The following is an 18983-nucleotide window of genomic DNA, read 5'->3' on the forward strand; positions in this document are numbered from 1 at the left end:
TGAGAATTGGTAAGCACACCACCTCATCACTCATCCTAAACACAGGAACGCCACAGGCTTGTGTGCTTAGCCCCCTCCTTTATTCCCTGTTTACACACGACTGCGTTGCTAAGCATAAGTCCAACACCATTATCAAGTTTTCAGATGACACAACCATCATAGGCCTCATCACAGACAACGATGAGAGGGCCTATAGAGAAGAGGTGATGGCACTGTACGAGTGGTGCCTGGAAAATAACCTGTCTCTCAACATCAGCAAAACTAGAGAAATGATAGCGGACTACCAGAAATGACCATGCAGTCAGCGAACACCAGCCCATCCACATCTTCTTTCTTCTTCAAAGTTTGTTTCTTAGTTATTATTCTGATACATAATCATTTCTAGTATGACTGGACGAACACTGTGCCTTCATTTCTGAAGGCTGTTTGAGTCTGAGTGTTGCACCTTGTGTGTCTTGTGTTCTCTGGGCTTTGCTGATCTCAGTCTTTTTGCAGGAAAAGAAGTCAAGTCAAGTTGCTTTATTGTCATTTCAATCATGTGCAGTGGTACAGTACACTGTGAAGTGAGACAACGTTCTTCCAAGACCATGGTGCTACATAAAACAGACAATCAACACAGGACAACATAAAGTGCAAGTGTGCATTTCTGGCACACCTTCATACAACTTGATTTATGAAGGTGTGCATGTGTGTCAGACTCCTGAACACTCAGTGACTGGACTGACGGCTTGGTGGAAGAAAGTATTTCGCAGTCTGGCAATGAGGGTCCTAATCCTCCAGTACCTCTTGTCAAAACACAGCAGGGTGAAGAGAGTGTGTGTGTGGGACGAGTGCGTGGGATTATCCCTAACGCTGGTTGCTTTGCAGATGCAGCAGGTGCAATACAAAACCAGGTTTAGTTTAAATCTTTCTTCTTTCAGGTGGCTGATACCTCTTCCAAACTCTTCCTGGCAAAAGGCTTTGGTTTTGTGAGGGAGCAACGCTGAGGAAGTGTGACTGAGTCGTTATATGTGTACTGTTGAGAAGGATGTACAGGGATACTTGCAGCCAAAACCAAGCCTCCTCAGGTTAGTCATAGTTGCAGAATGCTACAGAGGGACTGAGACAGCTCAGGCATAAAATATTTGATTAAATGGATGAAAAAGAAGTTTCTACCCTGTAAGTATCACTTACAAATCTTTAAGTCTGCCAGCATGCTGAAGTCACAAAAACAAGAAAAGAAGCTTGACTTCAGTGTTTGGACCTTTCTGTCATCATGAATTCCCCTGAAGTTCGTCACTATTAGCCAGGCAGTAATAGAATAGAGAATAGAATGCCTTTTGTTGTCACTATACACATGTACAATGAGATACAGAGAATCTCCTACTCAGTGCAAACATGTGGGAAAAGAAAGGAGGTGAGGTGCACAGTTTCTACAGCACTTTATACACATGAAGAGTATTCAGAAAAAATATAAAATGTACAAATATACAAATCCAAAAAAAAAATAGTTTATATATTATTAATAGTTTTATATATTTACAGTGTGGGGTATTTTTGTTAAGGGAAAAGGAAAAAAAATGTAGTTTTGAAAAATTACTTTGACACCTGAATTGAAAGTGATACCTTACTGTATTCATTCAGAATTAAGAGATGCTCTATCATGCAACAATTCATTGGCCATAATTGTGAAATATAATGCCAAGCTGTCTACTAATCTCCTGTCTGTTCAATGGATTGTTGAAATTAAGAGCTAGTGTGACATATTTAGAGCTAAACTATCCAAACTTGAGCTCTAATAGTAGTAATGGTTTTCACTTCTGTGATTTTTCTACATGCTGGCAGAGCAGCAGTTTGTGCTCACAGATGGTGAAGGTGTGGCAAGATGGCAGTGTATCCTCAGAAGAACTACCAGAGTCACAAAGGGCACGAGTCCATCTCACCACCTTGACTGATGCTCTTCCGCACTGCACAGAAGAAATGGGGTGGCTGTAGCTCAGGTGGAAGAGCAGGTCACCTACTAACTGGAAGGTTGGTGGTTTGATCCTAGTCTGCTCCAGTCTGCATGCCAAATCCCATGTTGCTCTCCGGTGCATTCAGGAGAGTATGAATGCATGTGAATGTTAGATAGAAAGCACTTAGAAAAAGCATAGAAACAGGTGCTAATGCAAATAAGTGAATGTATAAGTTGTGTAAAGCACTTTGAGTGCTCAGAGTATAAAAGCGCTACATAGGAACCAGTCCATTTTGTCACTTCATGACATTCATACCAACAAACAGACGCAAGCACATCTTCTATCCAGACGCATATGAGAAGTATTACTTATTTCTTCAAGATGGTGAAGCAGAGCAACAACAAGAACTCTGGTAAGTCTTTATAGAGCATTTGATGCATAAAAAGCAACAAGAAAAACTTGTTTTGTTTTGTTTTTTTGCAGTTGATTCTACTAAATGAAATGGCTATACAAATTAAATTTCACATTTTAGAAGCATTTGGGTTTTTATTTCTCTTTGTGTGTGTGTCGGGGGAAAGATTTTCTAAATGGTTCATTAAGAAATATTTTATGGCTGTGGCACCACTGGAGATAAGAGAGGGAGAATAGAAAGTTTATGTTTCACAGCAAATGAGCTGCTTGTTACTGATGAAGAGCATACACAATAACTGTGTCAGTCACACCTGCAAGATAAGTTTTTGAAGCTGCTTAGCAAACAAAGCTGACTGCAACTCTCTGACAAATAGATGAGGCAACTTGGAGAGTTCACTTTAAGAAATATTTTATTAAGCATGGATCACACTTCATGTACTTCTCAAAAGTGAGTTTTAGTTTTTTATTCCTTCATTTCACCAACTATTTTAGTTACATTAACATTGTTTATAGTATATTTATTAATACACAGATTAAATATCAAGAAAATAATTTTTAATAAGATTTTGTTAAATGTTTATTTTCTGCTAGTTTAAATCTTGGTTTGGTTCAGATTGACATTTAAGTTTAAGGAAATATTGCCAATATTACAAATACAACATCCCTAAAAAGAAATTAAAAGTTAACTTGCTTAATTCCAAATAAAACAAAATATACACCCTACAAAAATAACCTACCTAATCACCACATAAACAGGAGAAAATTAGGGATAACAAATTAAAGGCAGCTCTACCCTACAAACACAGTCTAAACAAAATCACATGTGGCTAAAAATACAACTCAAAGGCATTTAAGCCTCTAAAACCCAATGAGTGAGTATGAGCAGTCAAAATGGCCAGAAGTACAGCTCCCCAGACATACAGGGCTTTGCTGATCGACTTGATTTAGGCAGCAGCACCCAATCAGGACGGAGGCAGCAAAGCCTAGACAAGACACAAGGCATTACTTCACAAAAAAACAACGGTTACATAAACAACATGTTTATGAACACACCTTGCAAGAGCTAAAATGTAGCCTAAAAATACTAGCAGTAGGCCAAACCTTTCATATGCCTTGAAATGTCAAAAACACAAAAGAAGATAGTTGTAGCCTCTTCAAGCACTCCCATTGTGAAGAAGGACAATCATGAAAAGGCAGTTCTTCCTTAAAAAAATAAATTGAAATGGCAGCAAAACAAAATCATGGCCATAAAAATGGCCGTAAAAATGCCCCGCACAATGTGAATGTGTCTCCAGCCAGCCATCCATGTGGTAATTAATGAAAAGCAGGCCAGCATTAAACCTAATGTGTAGCCACAGTGACAGTGAGGAGGATTCAATAGACATAGATCAGCGCGAGTGCAGATCGCCTGCACTCCAACTACGATGTGCACAAAGGATCTCTTATGTCCCGCACGCATTACTCTTAGTTCATATCCCGACTCCACTGGGCCAGTAGGGTTATGGCTCTCCAGGGACCAGAGAAAGATTACTGTGCTCACTCTCTCACACTGAATCCATTCACTGGAATTACCACATCGACTCAGCTGCACTTGCACATGCAGTACAGAACACACACACTCAGTGAAACTTCTTACCATTTAGAAGTATCAGATGTGGTCATTTGTCTTCAGTGAGAAGGACAAGAACACAGGCTACAGAAGAAAAACAAAACACATCAGAGTCAGTCCACATGGCTGATGTGCACAACACACTGCTTATGTAATCTGTTACCTTATGATCTCCCATACAGACATTAGGACCCATTGTGTTGTAAACGACACTCTTCTCACCATCGTCTCTCTGAAAAGAAGAATGAACTTGAAGATCATTTATATGTAAACATAACAAACAGATTCTTCTTAAATTATATTAAGTTAAATTTTGAGTATCACATTTGTGTGGGCTGGATTATGTTCATAGTGGATTTACATCACATTATATATTAAAGGTTATACAGTATGTGTGCACGAATGTAAAACCGTGTACCAAAGTACGCGAAACCCGTTGTCTAATGACTTGTGATTGACAACTTCTTATGCAATGAAGATGTAGTTTTACACCAAAGTTAATCCTCAATTTCAAAATATGATCCAGAACAATCCCAAAAACTCAGGAGGCCTTTTACAGACTTTGGCTCACAGACTTCTACAGGAAAAGAAGTCTTTTTGCAAACACAGGTATCACCATCTGTTAGCTAACATTAGCTTTCCTGCAAAAACAGACAAACTGCAAGCTACATATTGTAGCGAAACACTATCTTAAATAGATAATGCTAGCTAATTTTTTTAAACCCCTAGAACTGCTCTGGCTGATAAATTAACCCGTCACTATCAGCAAAGGTTTACGAACTAACCAGAGTCAGAGTCATGCAGCATAATTGGTTAACCTTAAAATGTTGCTAACTAATGCTACTGCTAAAACACATTGACTAGAAATGTTGGCTGGCTAGCTTGCCAAAGTGCTTCCTTAACACGTGATGCTAACTCACGTATTATATCAAATTGTGTTCTTGTCATCATGAAATGATGTGATTGTGCAAAGACTCACCCTGTGGATTAAATCTTGGGCTGTATGTGACATAAGGATGCGATCACACCAGGCAGGACAGCGAGTGTTCATGTACTGGGTTGGTTTAGCATGCTCTTCACTGTATGGGTAGCTGAGCACAAGACAAGAGGGGAACAAATTCTTAAAGCATGAAAAGTAAATGGCAGAAATTTGCAGCAAGTAGCAGAGTTACAGACCTTGGTGGAAACTTGATGCCCTCTTCCCTAATAACAACATGGAAGGCTGCAACTTCTTTGTCATACTTCAAAAGCTGAGGGAAAGAAGCCACTATGGTTACAAATGACTACAAACATCAACACATGAAAAACAAGCATGATTGATGAGTGCAGATTTAACATTGGGGATAATTTGGGTTACTGCTACTAATGTTTCTCCCTTTTTGTGTTTACTGCGCTGTCATTTCTTTGAAGTATTCCTGCTGATCTCCAAAAGTTGATTCTGTTCATCTGGACGTAGCGTTTTGTGGGAGAAACATTTTGTCACTCATCCAAGTGACTCCTTCAGTCTCAGTTCTTAGACTGGGGCAGGGGCAGTACTTTCTTCAAAGAAAGTAAGAACATTTGGTATGCTTTGTAGTTTGAATGTATGACACGGTGCATTGTTACTCTCCAAAAACACAGAAAACTTTAAATAATAGTCTTTCCTGGGGCCGATGCCCCAGGAGGGGCAGGAGGGGCTGTGCTGACACCTACTGCTTCCTGGCAGGAAGCACCATGCCACTCCTGTGTTTTAAATGCACTTTAGAACATTACACATCAACAAGACATATGAGCGGGCTGAGTAAGGTGTGGGGTCTTCACACCCCCATTCTCTGTACACGATCGGGGCAGGGGGTTGGGAGGAGTTGGCAGTCTGGTCGGGGTCTGGGACGCTGGGCCATCCCTGCAGCTGCCGGGCCGGGGGCAGTCCGTCCCTCCACCCCAGGGAAAAGGGTAACATCTCCTGGCTCTGGGGGCTCATTGCCCCCCTGGGGGCGGTGGTACCTGAACCTCGGAGTGTAGAGTATGTTTGGGAAGTGTGAAAGGGTGTATAGTGTTCATTTCTGTTTGTCTCCACGTTGAGTATTTGTATTTATGTGCATGAGGGTGGGAATGTATGCTTGTGTCTGTGTGTGCCAGTTTGTCTATGTCAAACTGATGCCCTCAGCCCTCAGAACCTTTGGTGGTTCTCAGCGTCTGGGGCTGGGCGCTCAGGTATGTACCCCGCATACTCCCGCTGGCTGCTTGGTGAGGCCTGGCGCCCCTGGCCAGGTCGGACCCTATCTCAGGGACTGGGGCTCGATCCGCTCTGGCATGACTGTCTGCCGGCATGGCCTGCGGGCTCATCACCGCAGCCACCTGTGGCATCTGCACCGTGGCTGCTGGGTGACCCCACATCTGTTGCTCTCCTCAGCTCTTTCTGGGAATGTGGTGCACTTGCCTCTCCAGTGGTCCTCCTTGGGCTTTCACACTCTGGAGGGCCTCTGGATGTCTGGGGCCTGGGTCTTCTCCATGGCTGCTTCATGCTCTGGGGCCAGGGCTATGGCTTCCCACACCCTCTAGCAGATTGTTACATGGAGAAACCTTTTGAACTCAAGCGCGCTCATGCACACAGGTGTACACACGGGTGCTCACAGACACAAACTATATCTTCCTTGTATGCTATCTTAAAGCATATTGTGCGCTGTTGGCCTTGCGTGCTGCTCAATAACATTCAATATTTAGTATTTACTGTTACTTATACATATCTAGTTGTTGCTTTGATCTCTGTATTCTCTTATTTGTTTTCTTTTTTCTTGTTTTAACAGGTGATCCAACGGATTCTCTCAGTGTCTTCTCTTACTGTCCCCCGTTCCCCTGTTTTTCTTGGCTGGCCTTAAGAAAACAATTCTGATTGCTAAAGTGACAAATGGCACAGGCAAATAACAACAACAACAACAATAATAATACTAAAATATTTCCAAAAAGGCCCTGAAGTGTGCGTGTCTGTTTTTGTACCCAATCATCCCTGACGTAGGGCTGACAATTTTAAATGTCCTAACTCCCTGCTCCTCTTATCTGATTAATCGTGCAATGTAAAATCAATAAAGACAGAAAATTAAAACCATTTAAAAGGTATTAACCGCTTGTGCCCCAGCACACCTGGGCAAAGGAGGAAGAGTCTGTTTCATTGGCTGCAACACAAGGTTGTTGTGCAAGGACGTGTTGTGCCAAGGCAGGTATCCCCGACAGAATTTGCTTCCCTTGCATGGGGAGTACGCGCTGGGCAGGGAGAGTGGATCCATTTTACTCCACCTCCATTACAACCAACTATAGGTGGAAGTGGTGATGTTTTACTTTTGTGAAAGTGAAAGATGGATGTCGTTACATTACCGTTCAGTTTATGGGTTACAACAGAACGTGAACACACTAGTCGACTTTCTCTGAAACGTGATTCTGCACTGTTCCCTGGTAATAAGGCCCGGTCAGAGACAAGGAACCATGTCACAGTATTGAAGAACTTCATTTATAACTGGCCCACACTGAACACACACTCTAGCTGGTGTGTAGGGATGTGCTTCTGAAATTAGTACAATAACATAAACATCTTTCACTGGTTCAGCATCTCTCACATTAAGTACTACAGAGAACACCATTTAAGCGTGGACAGAAACAGACACCATGAAAAGATTATCATAAAGACATGACAGGATGGCTTATAGCCAATTTAGATTAAATCAACACCACCCTCTAGTGGACACAATTGCTCAATCAAATGCCGCTATGTTTACACAGGGGTTATTAGCAAGAACAGGTTCGTATGTTAGCACAGTAACTGCATCAGGTAAAACCTTTCTGAACAATTACTCTCCACAACAACAGAAAACAACTTAGAAATACCCTGTGAAGCCAGGCTACTATCTACTTTACTTCTACAGCATAGCTGTCACACAGGCAGTAGTAATGGGTGTCTACATGGGTAAATTAACTGCAACAGAAATAAAAATAGGTTCCCAACGTGACTTACTGGTTCTATGAATGTACACTTGCTAACATCAGCCCAAAGTATTGTTTATTTCTGTGCCTCTTCTCTGATCGCACGTTAAAAGAAATGCATGCGCAAATGTTGCATTTTGAGAAGAAGGTTATTTTGCGCGAAGAAAAGTTTAATTTGAGGGGACAAAATTAATTTCTGCATGCAAGAAATGTATTTCAGTGTTTGCTATTATTTGTTATTATTGCACACACAATAACAGCCCCTCTCGCTCAGTTGTTGGCATTTGCTCTTGCTCAGATCTCTGCTGTGTGCTGACAGATACCTGCGGACCTACCCTAGGTCTTCGTGCTTACATCTCTGCTTCGTGCGCGCTCAACTCTCTATAGAGTGGTGCCTCGTTTATCGCGGGAGTTATGAAATAGATGAAATCCTCGAAGTAGCCAACTTTATTTTTTACAGATATTATAGATGTTTTAAGGCTGTAAAACCCCGGACTACACACTTTATACATTTTTCTGAGACAGGCATGAACATTTTCACACTTTTCTCTCTTGTTTAAACACTCTCAAACTTCAAACCTTCGTAGAAAAATAAGTCCAGTATCACAGAATGAAACCAAAGGTACCCGCAGGTGCCTTTGACGACGGTGCAAAACGTTTCGTCGACATTGTGGTGTTTGTTGGGGAGAAAACGTACAAACATACAGTACAGCATTTCAGAGTCACACCGCTAACGATCGAATATTTATATAAACTGGACAACTGAACGCATTCTGTACTATTCAGGAGACAGGAGACACGAGATTGATTGACAATGGTCTACAATCAGGACCGCGAGGCCGCGAAAAGTGAACCGCGAGGGACCACTGTACACCGTTATAAGTGTGCCACAAAACCTGCCAATCACAGACTTGATGCAAAAATTCTGATTGGCTGTTACGGTCTCCAGTCAGCTCGCTACCTACTGCATTCGGAAACGCGGTCCAGAATGTAGCTAAATCCATTTTTGGTGAGTATGTTTAATTATTTTATTTTAAAATATGTAATTGTTGGTTTTAATCTAGTTTAAACCAAACCACTCCAGAATCAGAATCAGAATCAGAAAGGGTTTTAGTGCCAAATGTTGAGCGGGTTTACAACATTAGGAAATTGCTGCGGTGCTTCAGTGCAAACATACTGTTATAAATTAAGCTTAAATAGACATGAAAATAAAAATGAGAATAAGAATTAAAAGTGCTAAGTAGATAGATAGATATATACATGCTATATACATGAGTGCAGGTGGTGATCAGTGCCAAACATGGAATGATGCAGTGAACACAGCGTAGGGTCATGTGTTAGTGGTGGGAACAGTCATACGGTTATTGTTCATGTGTTCAACAGCAGAGGGGAAGAAACTGTTCTTATGGCGAGAGGTTCTGGTGCGAATGGACCGGAGCCTCCTGCCTGAGGGGAGCAGGTCAAACAGACTGTGTCCAGGGTGAGAAGGGTCAGCTGAGATCCGAGCTGCACGCCTCAGTGTCCTGGAGGTGTACAGGTCCTGCAGAGATGGGAGTCTGCAGCCAATCACCTTCTCAGCAGAGCGCACAACACGCTGCAGTCTCTGTTTGTCCCTGATAGTGGCTCCAGCGTACCACACGGTGATGGAGGAGGTGAGGATGGACTCGATGATTGCAGTGTAGAATTGCATCATCAGTCCGTGTTGGCAGGTTGAATTTCTTCAGCTGCCTCAGGAAGTACATCCTCTGCTGGGCTTTCTTAATGACGGAGGTGATGGTGGGCTCCCACTTCAGGTCCTGGGTGATGGTGGTACCCAGGAAGCGGAATGAGTCCACAGAGGTGATGGGGGTGTCAGTCAGGATGATGGGGGGGAGTGGAGCTGTGTGCTTCCTGAAGTCCACAATAATCTCCACTGTCTTCTGGGCATTCAGCACCAGGTTGTTGTGGCTGCACCAGGACACCAAACGTTCAACCTCCCTCCTGTAGGCAGACTCATCCCCGTCCGAGATGAGTCCAATAACAGTGGTGTCATCTGCAAACTTGATTAGCTTGACAGACTGGTGGGTGGAGGTGCAGCAGTTAGTATACAGGGAGAAGAGCAGGGGAGAAAGAACACAGCCCTGAGGGGAGCCGGTGCTGATGGTCCGGGAGTCCGAGACATTCTTTCCCAGCCTCACATGCTGTTTCCTGTCCGTCAGGAAGTCAGTGATCCACCGGCAGATGGGATCAGGCACATTCATCTGGGAAAGCTTGCCTCGGAGATGGTCTGGAAGGATGGTATTGAAGGCAGAGCTGAAGTCCACAAACAGGATCCTGGCGTAGGTTCCTGGGGAGTCCAGATGCTGCAGGATGAAGTGTAGGGCCATGTTGATGGCGTCATCTACAGACCTGTTGGCTCTGTATGCAAACTGCAGGGGGTCCGGGAGGGGGGCCGTGAGGGTCTTGAGATAGGAGAGAACTAGGCGCTCAAAAAACTTCATGACCACAGATGTCAGAGCCACGGGTCTGTAGTCATTTAGTCCAGTGATCCTAGGTTTCTTGGGGACAGGGATTATCGTAGAGGACTTGAAGCAGGCAGGCACATGACATGCCTGCAGTGAGGAGTTGAAAATGCCAGAGAACACTGGGGCCAGCTCGTTTGCACAGTGTCTGAGGGTGGCAGGAGACACACCGTCTGGGCCGGGAGCTTTTCGAGCATTCAGACTCTTAAACTGCTTCCTCACACCTTCTTCATGAATATGAAGAGTTGTGGTGGGAGGAGGTGGTGTGAAATCCTCTTTTGTGTGGGGTGAGGAGGGGGGTGTTGTAGGTGAAGTGTTTGAAGGTGGTGATGGCTCTGTGGAGGGGGGAGAGGTGGGGGAATGAGTGTCCAAAGTGTCTCTATTGTTGGGGCCGTTGGAGGTGTGAAGGCTGCCTGATGGCTCGTCAAAACGGCAGTAAAAGTCCACTGGATTTAGCTAGATTCTGTCTTCTGCCTTAGAAGACAGCTGCTCTAGTTTTAATCTAGACTTAAATGTATTGACTTTGTCCTGTCTCTACTCTCACCTGGCCACTGAGTATCCCCTTTTTTGACTTCACACAGCTTCAATCTGCAGATGCAGCCATTGACCCCTAGTGTCAAATGTTCAGTGTGAGGGTATCACCTGGGAGGAGTGTGGGTTAATACTTAAAAAAACAAAAACAAAAAACACTACTGTGCAAAAGTCTTGAGTTGCTTTTCCTTTCTTTCTCTTTTGCTAGGAAGGTGGGAAAGTCATTCCAAAAACATCCATCCATCCTCATCCGCTTTATCCGAGGCCGGGTCACGGGGGCAGCAGCCTAAGCAAAGAGGCCCAGACCTCCCTCTCCCCAGCCACCTCCTCCAGCTTATCCGGGGGAACACCAAGGCGTTCCCAGGCCAGCCGAGAGATATAATCTCTCCAGCGTGTCCTGGGTCTGCCCCGGGGGCCTCCTCCCGGTGGGACATGCCTGGAACACCTCACCCAGGAGGCGCCCAGGGGGCATCCTTGTCAGATGCCCAAACCACCTCAGCTGGCTCCTTTCGATGTGGAGCAGCAGCGGCTCTACTCTGAGCCCCTCCCAGATGGCCGAACTTCTCACCCTATCTCTAAGGGAGAGGCCAGCCACCCTTCGGAGGAAGCTCATTTCTGCCGCTTGTATCCGCGATCTCGTTCTTTTGGTCACTACCCACAGCTCGTGGCCATAGGTGAGGGTAGGGACGTAGATTGACCGGTAAATTGAGAGCTTCGCTTTTACACTCAGCTCCCTCTTCACCACGACGGACTGGTGCAGCGTCTGCATTACTGCAGCTGCAGCCCCAATCCGTCTGTCGATCTCCGGCTCCCTTCTCCCATCACTCGCGAACAAGACCCCGAGATACTTGAACTCCTCCACTTGGGGCAGGAATTCATCCCCGACTCGGAGTGAGCACTCCACCCTTTTCCGGCTGAGAACCATGGCCTCAGATTTGGAGGTGCTGATCCTCATTCCCGCTGCTTCACACTCGGCTGCAAACCGTTCCAGTGCGAGCTGGAGGCCCTCACCCGATGAAGCCAACAGAACCACATCATCCGCAAAAATCAGAGATGAGATTCTGAGGCCACCAAAGCGAAAGCTCTCCGCCACTTGGCTGCGCCTAAAAATCCTGTCCATAAAAATTATGAACAGAACCGGAGACAAAGGGCAGCCCTGGCGGAGCCCATCACCCACCGGGAACGAGTCCGACTTATTGCCGGCAATGCGAACCAAGCTCTTGCAACGGTTGTATAGGGATCGAATGGCCCGTAGCAATGGGCCAGACACCCCATACTCCCGCAACACCTCCCACAGGACACCCCGAGGGACACGGTCGAATGCCTTCTCCAAGTCCACAAAACACATGTAGACTGGTTGGGCAAACTCCCATGCACCCTCAAGTATCCTCGAGAGGATAAAGAGCTGGTCCAGTGTTCCGCGACCAGGACGAAAACCGCATTGTTCCTCCTGTATCCGAGGTTCGACTAGCGGACGAACTCTCCTTTCCAGCACCCTGGCATATAGACTTTCCCAGGGAGGCTGAGGAGTGTGATCCCCTTGTAGTTGGAACACACCCTCCGGTCCCCCTTCTTAAAGATGGGGACCACCATCCCGGTCTGCCAGTCCACGGGTACTGCCCCTGATCTCCACGTAACATTGCAGAGGCGTTTCAACCAGGACAGCCCTACAACGTCCAGAGCCTTCAGGAACTCGGGGCGGACCTCATCAACACCAGGGGCTCTGCCACCAAGGAGTTGTTTAACTGCCTCAGTGACCTCGCCCCCGGAAATTGGCGGGTCATTCCCCTCATCCCCAGACTCTGCTTCCTCCTCGGAAGACGTGTCAGTGGGATTAAGGAGGTCCTCAAAGTATTCCTTCCACCGCCTGACAATTTTCTCAGTCGACGTCAGCAGCGCTCCGCCAGCACTATACACAGTGCAGGTAGAGCACCGCTTTCCCCTCCTGAGACGCCTGACAGTTTGCCAGAATCTCTTCGAGGCAGTCCGAAAGTCTTTTTCCATGGCCTCTCCGAACTCCTCCCACACCCGAGTTTTTGCTTCAGCCACTGCCCGAGCCGCATTCCGCTTGGCCTGTCTATACCTGTCGGCTGCCTCCGGAGTCCCACAGGCTAACCAAGCCCGATAGGACTCCTTCTTCAGCCCGGTGGCTCCCTTCACCTCTGGTGTCCACCATTTGGTTCGGGGATTACCACCACGGCAGGCACCAACCACCTTGCGGCCGCAGCTCAATGCAGCAGCTTCGGCAATGGAGACGCTGAACATGGTCCATTCAGACTCAATGTCCCCAGTCTCCCTCGGAATGCTGTTGGAGCTCTGCCGGAGGTGTGCGTTGAAGATCTTGCGGACTGGGGCCTCTGCTAGATGTTCCCAGCACACCCTCACTACGCGTTTAGGTGCACCAGGTCTGTCCAGCGTCCTCCCCCACCACCTGATCCAACTCACCACCAGGTGGTGATCACTTGACAGCTCAGCCCCTCTCTTTACCCGAGTGTCCAGAACATATGGTCATAGGTCTGATAATACGATTACAAAATCGATCATTGACCTACGGCGTAGAGCGTCCTGGTGCCACGTGCACTTATGGACACTCTTATGTTCGAACAAGGTGTTCGTTATGGCCAAACTGTGATTAGCACAGAAGTCCAATAACAAAGCACCGCTCGGGTTCAGATCAGGGAGGCCGTTCCTCCCAATCACGCCCCTCCAGGTCTCGCTGTCGTTACCCACGTGAGCATTGAAGTCTCCCAGCAGGACAACAGAGTCTCCAGGTGGAGCACCTTCCAACCTCCGCTCCTGGCCGCCACCCGGCACACAATGCACCCGACCCCTATGGTGCCTCCTGCGGGTGGTGGGCCTGCGGGAGGATGGGCCCATGTCTCCTCTTCGGGCTGTGCCCGGCCGGGCCCCATGGACTAAGGCCCGGCCACCAGACGCTCGCCCTAGGGCACCCTCCCCGGGCCTGGCTCCAGGGCGGGGCCCCAGTAACCCTATCCCGGGCAGGGTAAACTGTTCCCTTGATGTTCTTTTCATAAGAGTCTTCTGAATCGCTCTTTGTCTGGTCCCTCACCCAGGACCAATTTGCTATGTTGTCTGGGGGCAAAAGTCCCCAGACAACATAGCCCCTGGGATCCCTGGGACATACAAACCCCTCCACCATGATAAGGTAGCGATTCAAGGAGGAGTTCCAAAAACATTAATGTAAAAATAATGTAATGTAATACCTGAGTCACTAAGCACGTTTTTTGTTTCACTGTGTCACGTCACTCTCAGAAACATCTGATTTTCCCCAGCAGAATACATTGACTGCATCCAGTTAACACACAGCAACTGCTCTGTATGAGACGTTTTTGTGTTTCTTACCGTGAAGCTATCTCCTTTGAACTGGTTGTCCACATAAATGCAAGACCTGTCAAAGTCTTTCATTTCTTCACTGGAACAGAGGGTCCTGGTAACAGCAGAGCAAAAAAGTATGATCACTGCACTGGAGGTTTCTTTGTATACATATCTAACGATCTAAGAGTCTTCTGTCTGTAACTAAACAGCCATCAATTAATGTTATGATTTTAAATAAAGATGTAATGACTTGACTGGTTCTCGCTTCTCAAATGACATATAACTGTAGATGGTTTTCATTTTTTTGACACATTATAACGAACTGTTTAATTGACAACAACGAATCAATGGAAATGGCGAAATGCATTATAATCAGCATATTAATCCTACCAGAAGAAGTTTTCTGCATGGCCCATGTTTAACATGTAGTCCTTTCCTCCCACCTCCTGCAAGTGCAGGGCAATGAAGTGTGGCTTGTAGCTCTGGATAGTCTGTTATACAGCAAAGCAAAAAGTCTCAGTGCAACGTACATGCTTACACTGAAGAGCACTGAGCGGTGTAGAAGGTCAATAATGATGATCGTCTCCAGGGAAGCCTTTTAATTTGTAATGTCAGATACAAGAAATTTTGTGTTTGCAATGCCGCCCAAGTTAAATAGAGCAGGAGCAGCTCAAACGTACTAAAATATCCCAAATTATACTTAAAAAAAGAGAGGTTCAGTTATCTTAAGCAGTTAAGGTATAAAAAAGGTAATCACATATCATTCCTGTTAATAAATAAAAACAGCAACATTGTAGTTAGCTTTGCTTACTGATTATTTGATGAAATAAAGGAAATCATCCTGCCTTTTTATCCTCACTAGTAAAGAACACCATTTGTACAAAAAGAGGCCACTTTCTCTCAATTTTAAAGTGCATCTTTTCTTGTATGTTGAAGTATGTCCACATCTTAAATATTTGACCTTTCAGCTTGTCTCAATTGGTCTTTTTAAAAAGCATATGCTTTAGTGATGTTTGAATGCAGATATGCTATCAGTAATTACAACTGTATAATAGAACAGTGGCCAGAACCAACACAGGTTTCGCTTCCTAGAAGTGGCCATACTCTCCACAAAACAAAACAAAACAAAACAGAAATATCACATTCTGAAAACTGTAATATTATTATTGCAACATGCAGAGGCTCAAGCTTACCTTGTACAGTTGTTTTAACCATTCACTTTGAATTTCACCGACCTATGAAATGTAAAAACAAACAAAAATATATATATGGGCTCAGATAATTTGGGCTCAGATCAACACATTTTTTTCAGTACATCTGGAAATCAGAATTTTTTTTCACAGATTATTTATTTGTAGGTGTCAAAAATGGACAATATTTACTTTCCCGTTTTAATCTATGATAACATGATGTCCCTATTTAAATTTCACAGATCGTGAGGCTAAAGGCAGCAGAGGTTAACCAATTTGCAGTGAAGAAAAAGAAACTCATAACACTGACAACACAATAGATATTTAATTCATGTTTTTTTCTTTTAAATGGTATTTTCTCCCTCACTTGCACAGATATAATCATATATCACTGCTATTGCAATGTCTCAATTAGCACAGAGTCACAGTGCCATGATAGCAGTATTATTGTGGACAATGTATTTTGATATCACAATTTTTTTACATTGCTCCATGATTTCCATGCCCACTTATTAATACATTTTAAAGTTATAAAATCTCACTTTATATCATAACTACACCAAATTAAAGAAAAAAGGTTAGCCAATCTTCAACTATTTAAAATGTTCAAAGCTAAAGGACTAAAAATATTGCAGTCATGGTAAAATAAATAACACCGTCTCTCCGTTTTAAGCTTTTACTTACTAGGACATAATAAAAAATAGTTTATCTTGCCCCTAGCAGGTTCAAAAATTATTAAATACCGTCCCACATGAACAACTGCACATTACATATTACACTGTGGAATTATTTATTTAACAAAAACTAAAGCAAAATGCAGATCTAGTGTGTGGTAAACTAAGTAGACTAAATGATCTGATGTCTTGTAGGAGTATGCAGGAGTAACTTAGGAGTAATCATTATCTATATGACTTTATCACTCTCTCAAATCAATGTGGAGCTGCTTTGCTTGGGGTCATTGCCCTGCAGCACGACACAATCTGGGCTGTCAGACAGATGACCTTATATTTGACTGTATAATACTTTTGCATACAGTAGAGTTCATGGCTCAATCACTGCAAGGCCCCCACGACCTCTGGCTGCTGTGCTGTGCTTGACGGCTTGTATGAGGTCTTTGCTGATACGCTGTGTTTGGTTATTGTCAAATGTGATACTATGGATTATGGTGAAACATCTTCATCTTGGTCTGGTCTTTCTTAAGGACATTGGTTGAGAAATCTTGTGATTTGATGAGATGCAAATTTGCAAACCAAAGCTGTGCTGCCAAGTTAAATTAAATAAAATTAAATGCAGATAAGAGGCTTGTTATATACTTATGTGGTATGTGTATTTTGACTTTTTTGCCATGATGCCAGGTCTCTCTTGAAAATGAGATTTTTAATCTCAATGAGATTTTTTACCTGGAGGTAAAAGGACTAATAATAATAATAATAAACCCTGGTTATAGTGTGAATCGGTTGATAAAATAGTGCAAGTTACAGCGCTGATGTATAATCTCTGATTGCTGGGAGCAGTTCTGATTGTACAGTCTGACAGCTGCAGGGAGGAAGGACCTGCGGAAACTCTCCTTCATGCATCGAGGATGCAGCAGTCTGTCATTGAAGGAGCTCTGCAGTTCACCAACATTTACATGCATGGGGTGGGAGACTCTGCCTATCAGAGATGTTATTTTGGCCAAAATACTGTCATGAGTTGTAACATTTAACATTCTAACTGAGACTTGTAGAATCTGATGTGTAGTTCTTAGGTTTTTATTTGCAATTTCATTGCATTTCATTTCAAGATCATGGCTGGTGTCTTTCTGTCTTTGTTAACATATGCTAGAAAAACTTCTTTTTCATAAAGGTGCTCACACTTGCTGATGGTCAGTTAATCACGCCAACTTAATTAGCAGCACCTGGCAGCTACTTACCTGGTATGGAAGCAATATGGGTGTACTTAATTTTAGATACACTGTTTTTACATTTTCCCATATAATAATAACATGTTGTTTTACATGTTATAACTCAGTACATTAAACCTTAGAACTGAAAGAGAATGCATTTTCTTTTTCACAAGACTATATCTGTGTGTGTGGGTTCTGTTAGAAGGAATTAATTTATTTTATAAAATAATTATAAATTATAAAATTATAATTATGAAATTATTTTTATAAAATAATTTTATAATATAATATCAATATGTGTTTTTGCTGCACTGTGTTGCTGTTCGTGTTTTCATGCTTGTATGTAAAGGCAGGTGTGTGTGTGTGTGTGTGTGTGTGTGTGTGTGTGTGTGTGTGTGTGTGTGTGTGTGTGTGTGTGTTGTTGGTTTTTTTTGCTTTTTTTATACTTTCAGGAAAATTAACTTAATCAAAATAAGTCATCAGACAAGCAATTTTGATGGACACTAATTAAAGTAGATTCATGCACTTGACTGGTTGATTTACTGGTATTTTAATCTTTGCTAACACCACATGACCTTATTTAAAGTTTGACTTCGCCTACCAAAGCAGACTTTTTTGGCAGTTTAATCTAATGTATCGTGTCTGGGGGAAAAAAGAAAAACAACAACCCAAGAGTTAAATCTTTAAAGGCATCAGTTGCTATGTAACCATTGTTACATGTTAAAACAGTTCAATTAGAAAAAGAATGAAGAGGTATGGCTGATTTGACAGGGCTGACAGGGAAATGTGTATTAAACATGGCAGCATGTATGACTGCAGAGAGTCCCGTGAAAGCTTTCTTTTTCACATTACTGATGTTTTAACAAAAAGGAAGGTAACAACATTACAAGTTTTCGTGTTTGGATGTAAGATGCTGGTAAGTCAGATAGTCATATACTTTTTTATATTTCTTTTATACTTCTGAAAATGATTTTAGTGTGATTATAAAAATAGAAGAAATCATGAACAAACAATAATGAAACTAGGAAGAGCCTGTGTTTGTACTTTAAAGAGGCACAGGAAGGTCTGGACTTTATCTGAAGACAGCACTTAAAGAGAAAACTGGAAACTGCTGCATTTGATTGTAAGAGGATGAGCCGCAGTCTAAAAGAGTCCACTAGATGGCCCTGAATTTCTAGTTCAGGAACTTGGATTTCACATGTGTCTGATGTCCTGGGTCTTTTTCCTTTTGAATGTTAAGATTGACCTGTTGAGAACCACAATTTTGCACAGAGATTTTGGAGAGCAGGTGCTTGAGCCAGCAAAGGGCACATAGGTTTTTACAAGATAAATAAGCTGAGCTCATTAGCAGTCCCTTTACATGCTTATGAATTTATTTATTTTAACACTGATACACTGATGCAGATGTCTATCACATCAAAATTCAAACCCAGCAGACTCCTACAGAATTATAAGTTCGCACGGAGACAATGGTATTTGTATTCATTATTTTTACATAGAGTTTTCAGGTGATAATAAATCTCCCTTACCCTTCTTACTGTTATATGGCCTGATGCACAACAGAAGAGAGCTGTTACCCTCTGCTGCCTGCTGTAGTTGCCCTTTTTTTCTAGTTTCCTTTACTGCATTTTT

General features: G+C 43.4%; 1 protein-coding gene across 1 annotated transcript; it reads right to left on the minus strand.

Moving 5' to 3' along the window:
* Positions 1-2874: 2874 nt before the first annotated feature.
* On the minus strand, positions 2875-14383 carry LOC120726313 (inositol polyphosphate-5-phosphatase A-like). Its single transcript, XM_040019801.1, has 6 exons — positions 14304-14383; positions 5131-5204; positions 4934-5045; positions 4118-4186; positions 3982-4038; positions 2875-3328 (listed from the first exon to the last, which is right to left on the minus strand). Exons 1-5 carry the CDS (start codon positions 14364-14366, stop codon positions 3994-3996), a joined length of 363 nt encoding a protein of 120 aa, XP_039875735.1. The 5' UTR covers positions 14367-14383; the 3' UTR covers positions 2875-3328; positions 3982-3993.
* Positions 14384-18983: the final 4600 nt, after the last annotated feature.

This window comes from Simochromis diagramma, unplaced genomic scaffold, assembly GCF_900408965.1.
Source record: "Simochromis diagramma unplaced genomic scaffold, fSimDia1.1 OVJJ01000822.1, whole genome shotgun sequence".
Lineage (NCBI taxonomy): Eukaryota > Metazoa > Chordata > Actinopteri > Cichliformes > Cichlidae > Simochromis > Simochromis diagramma.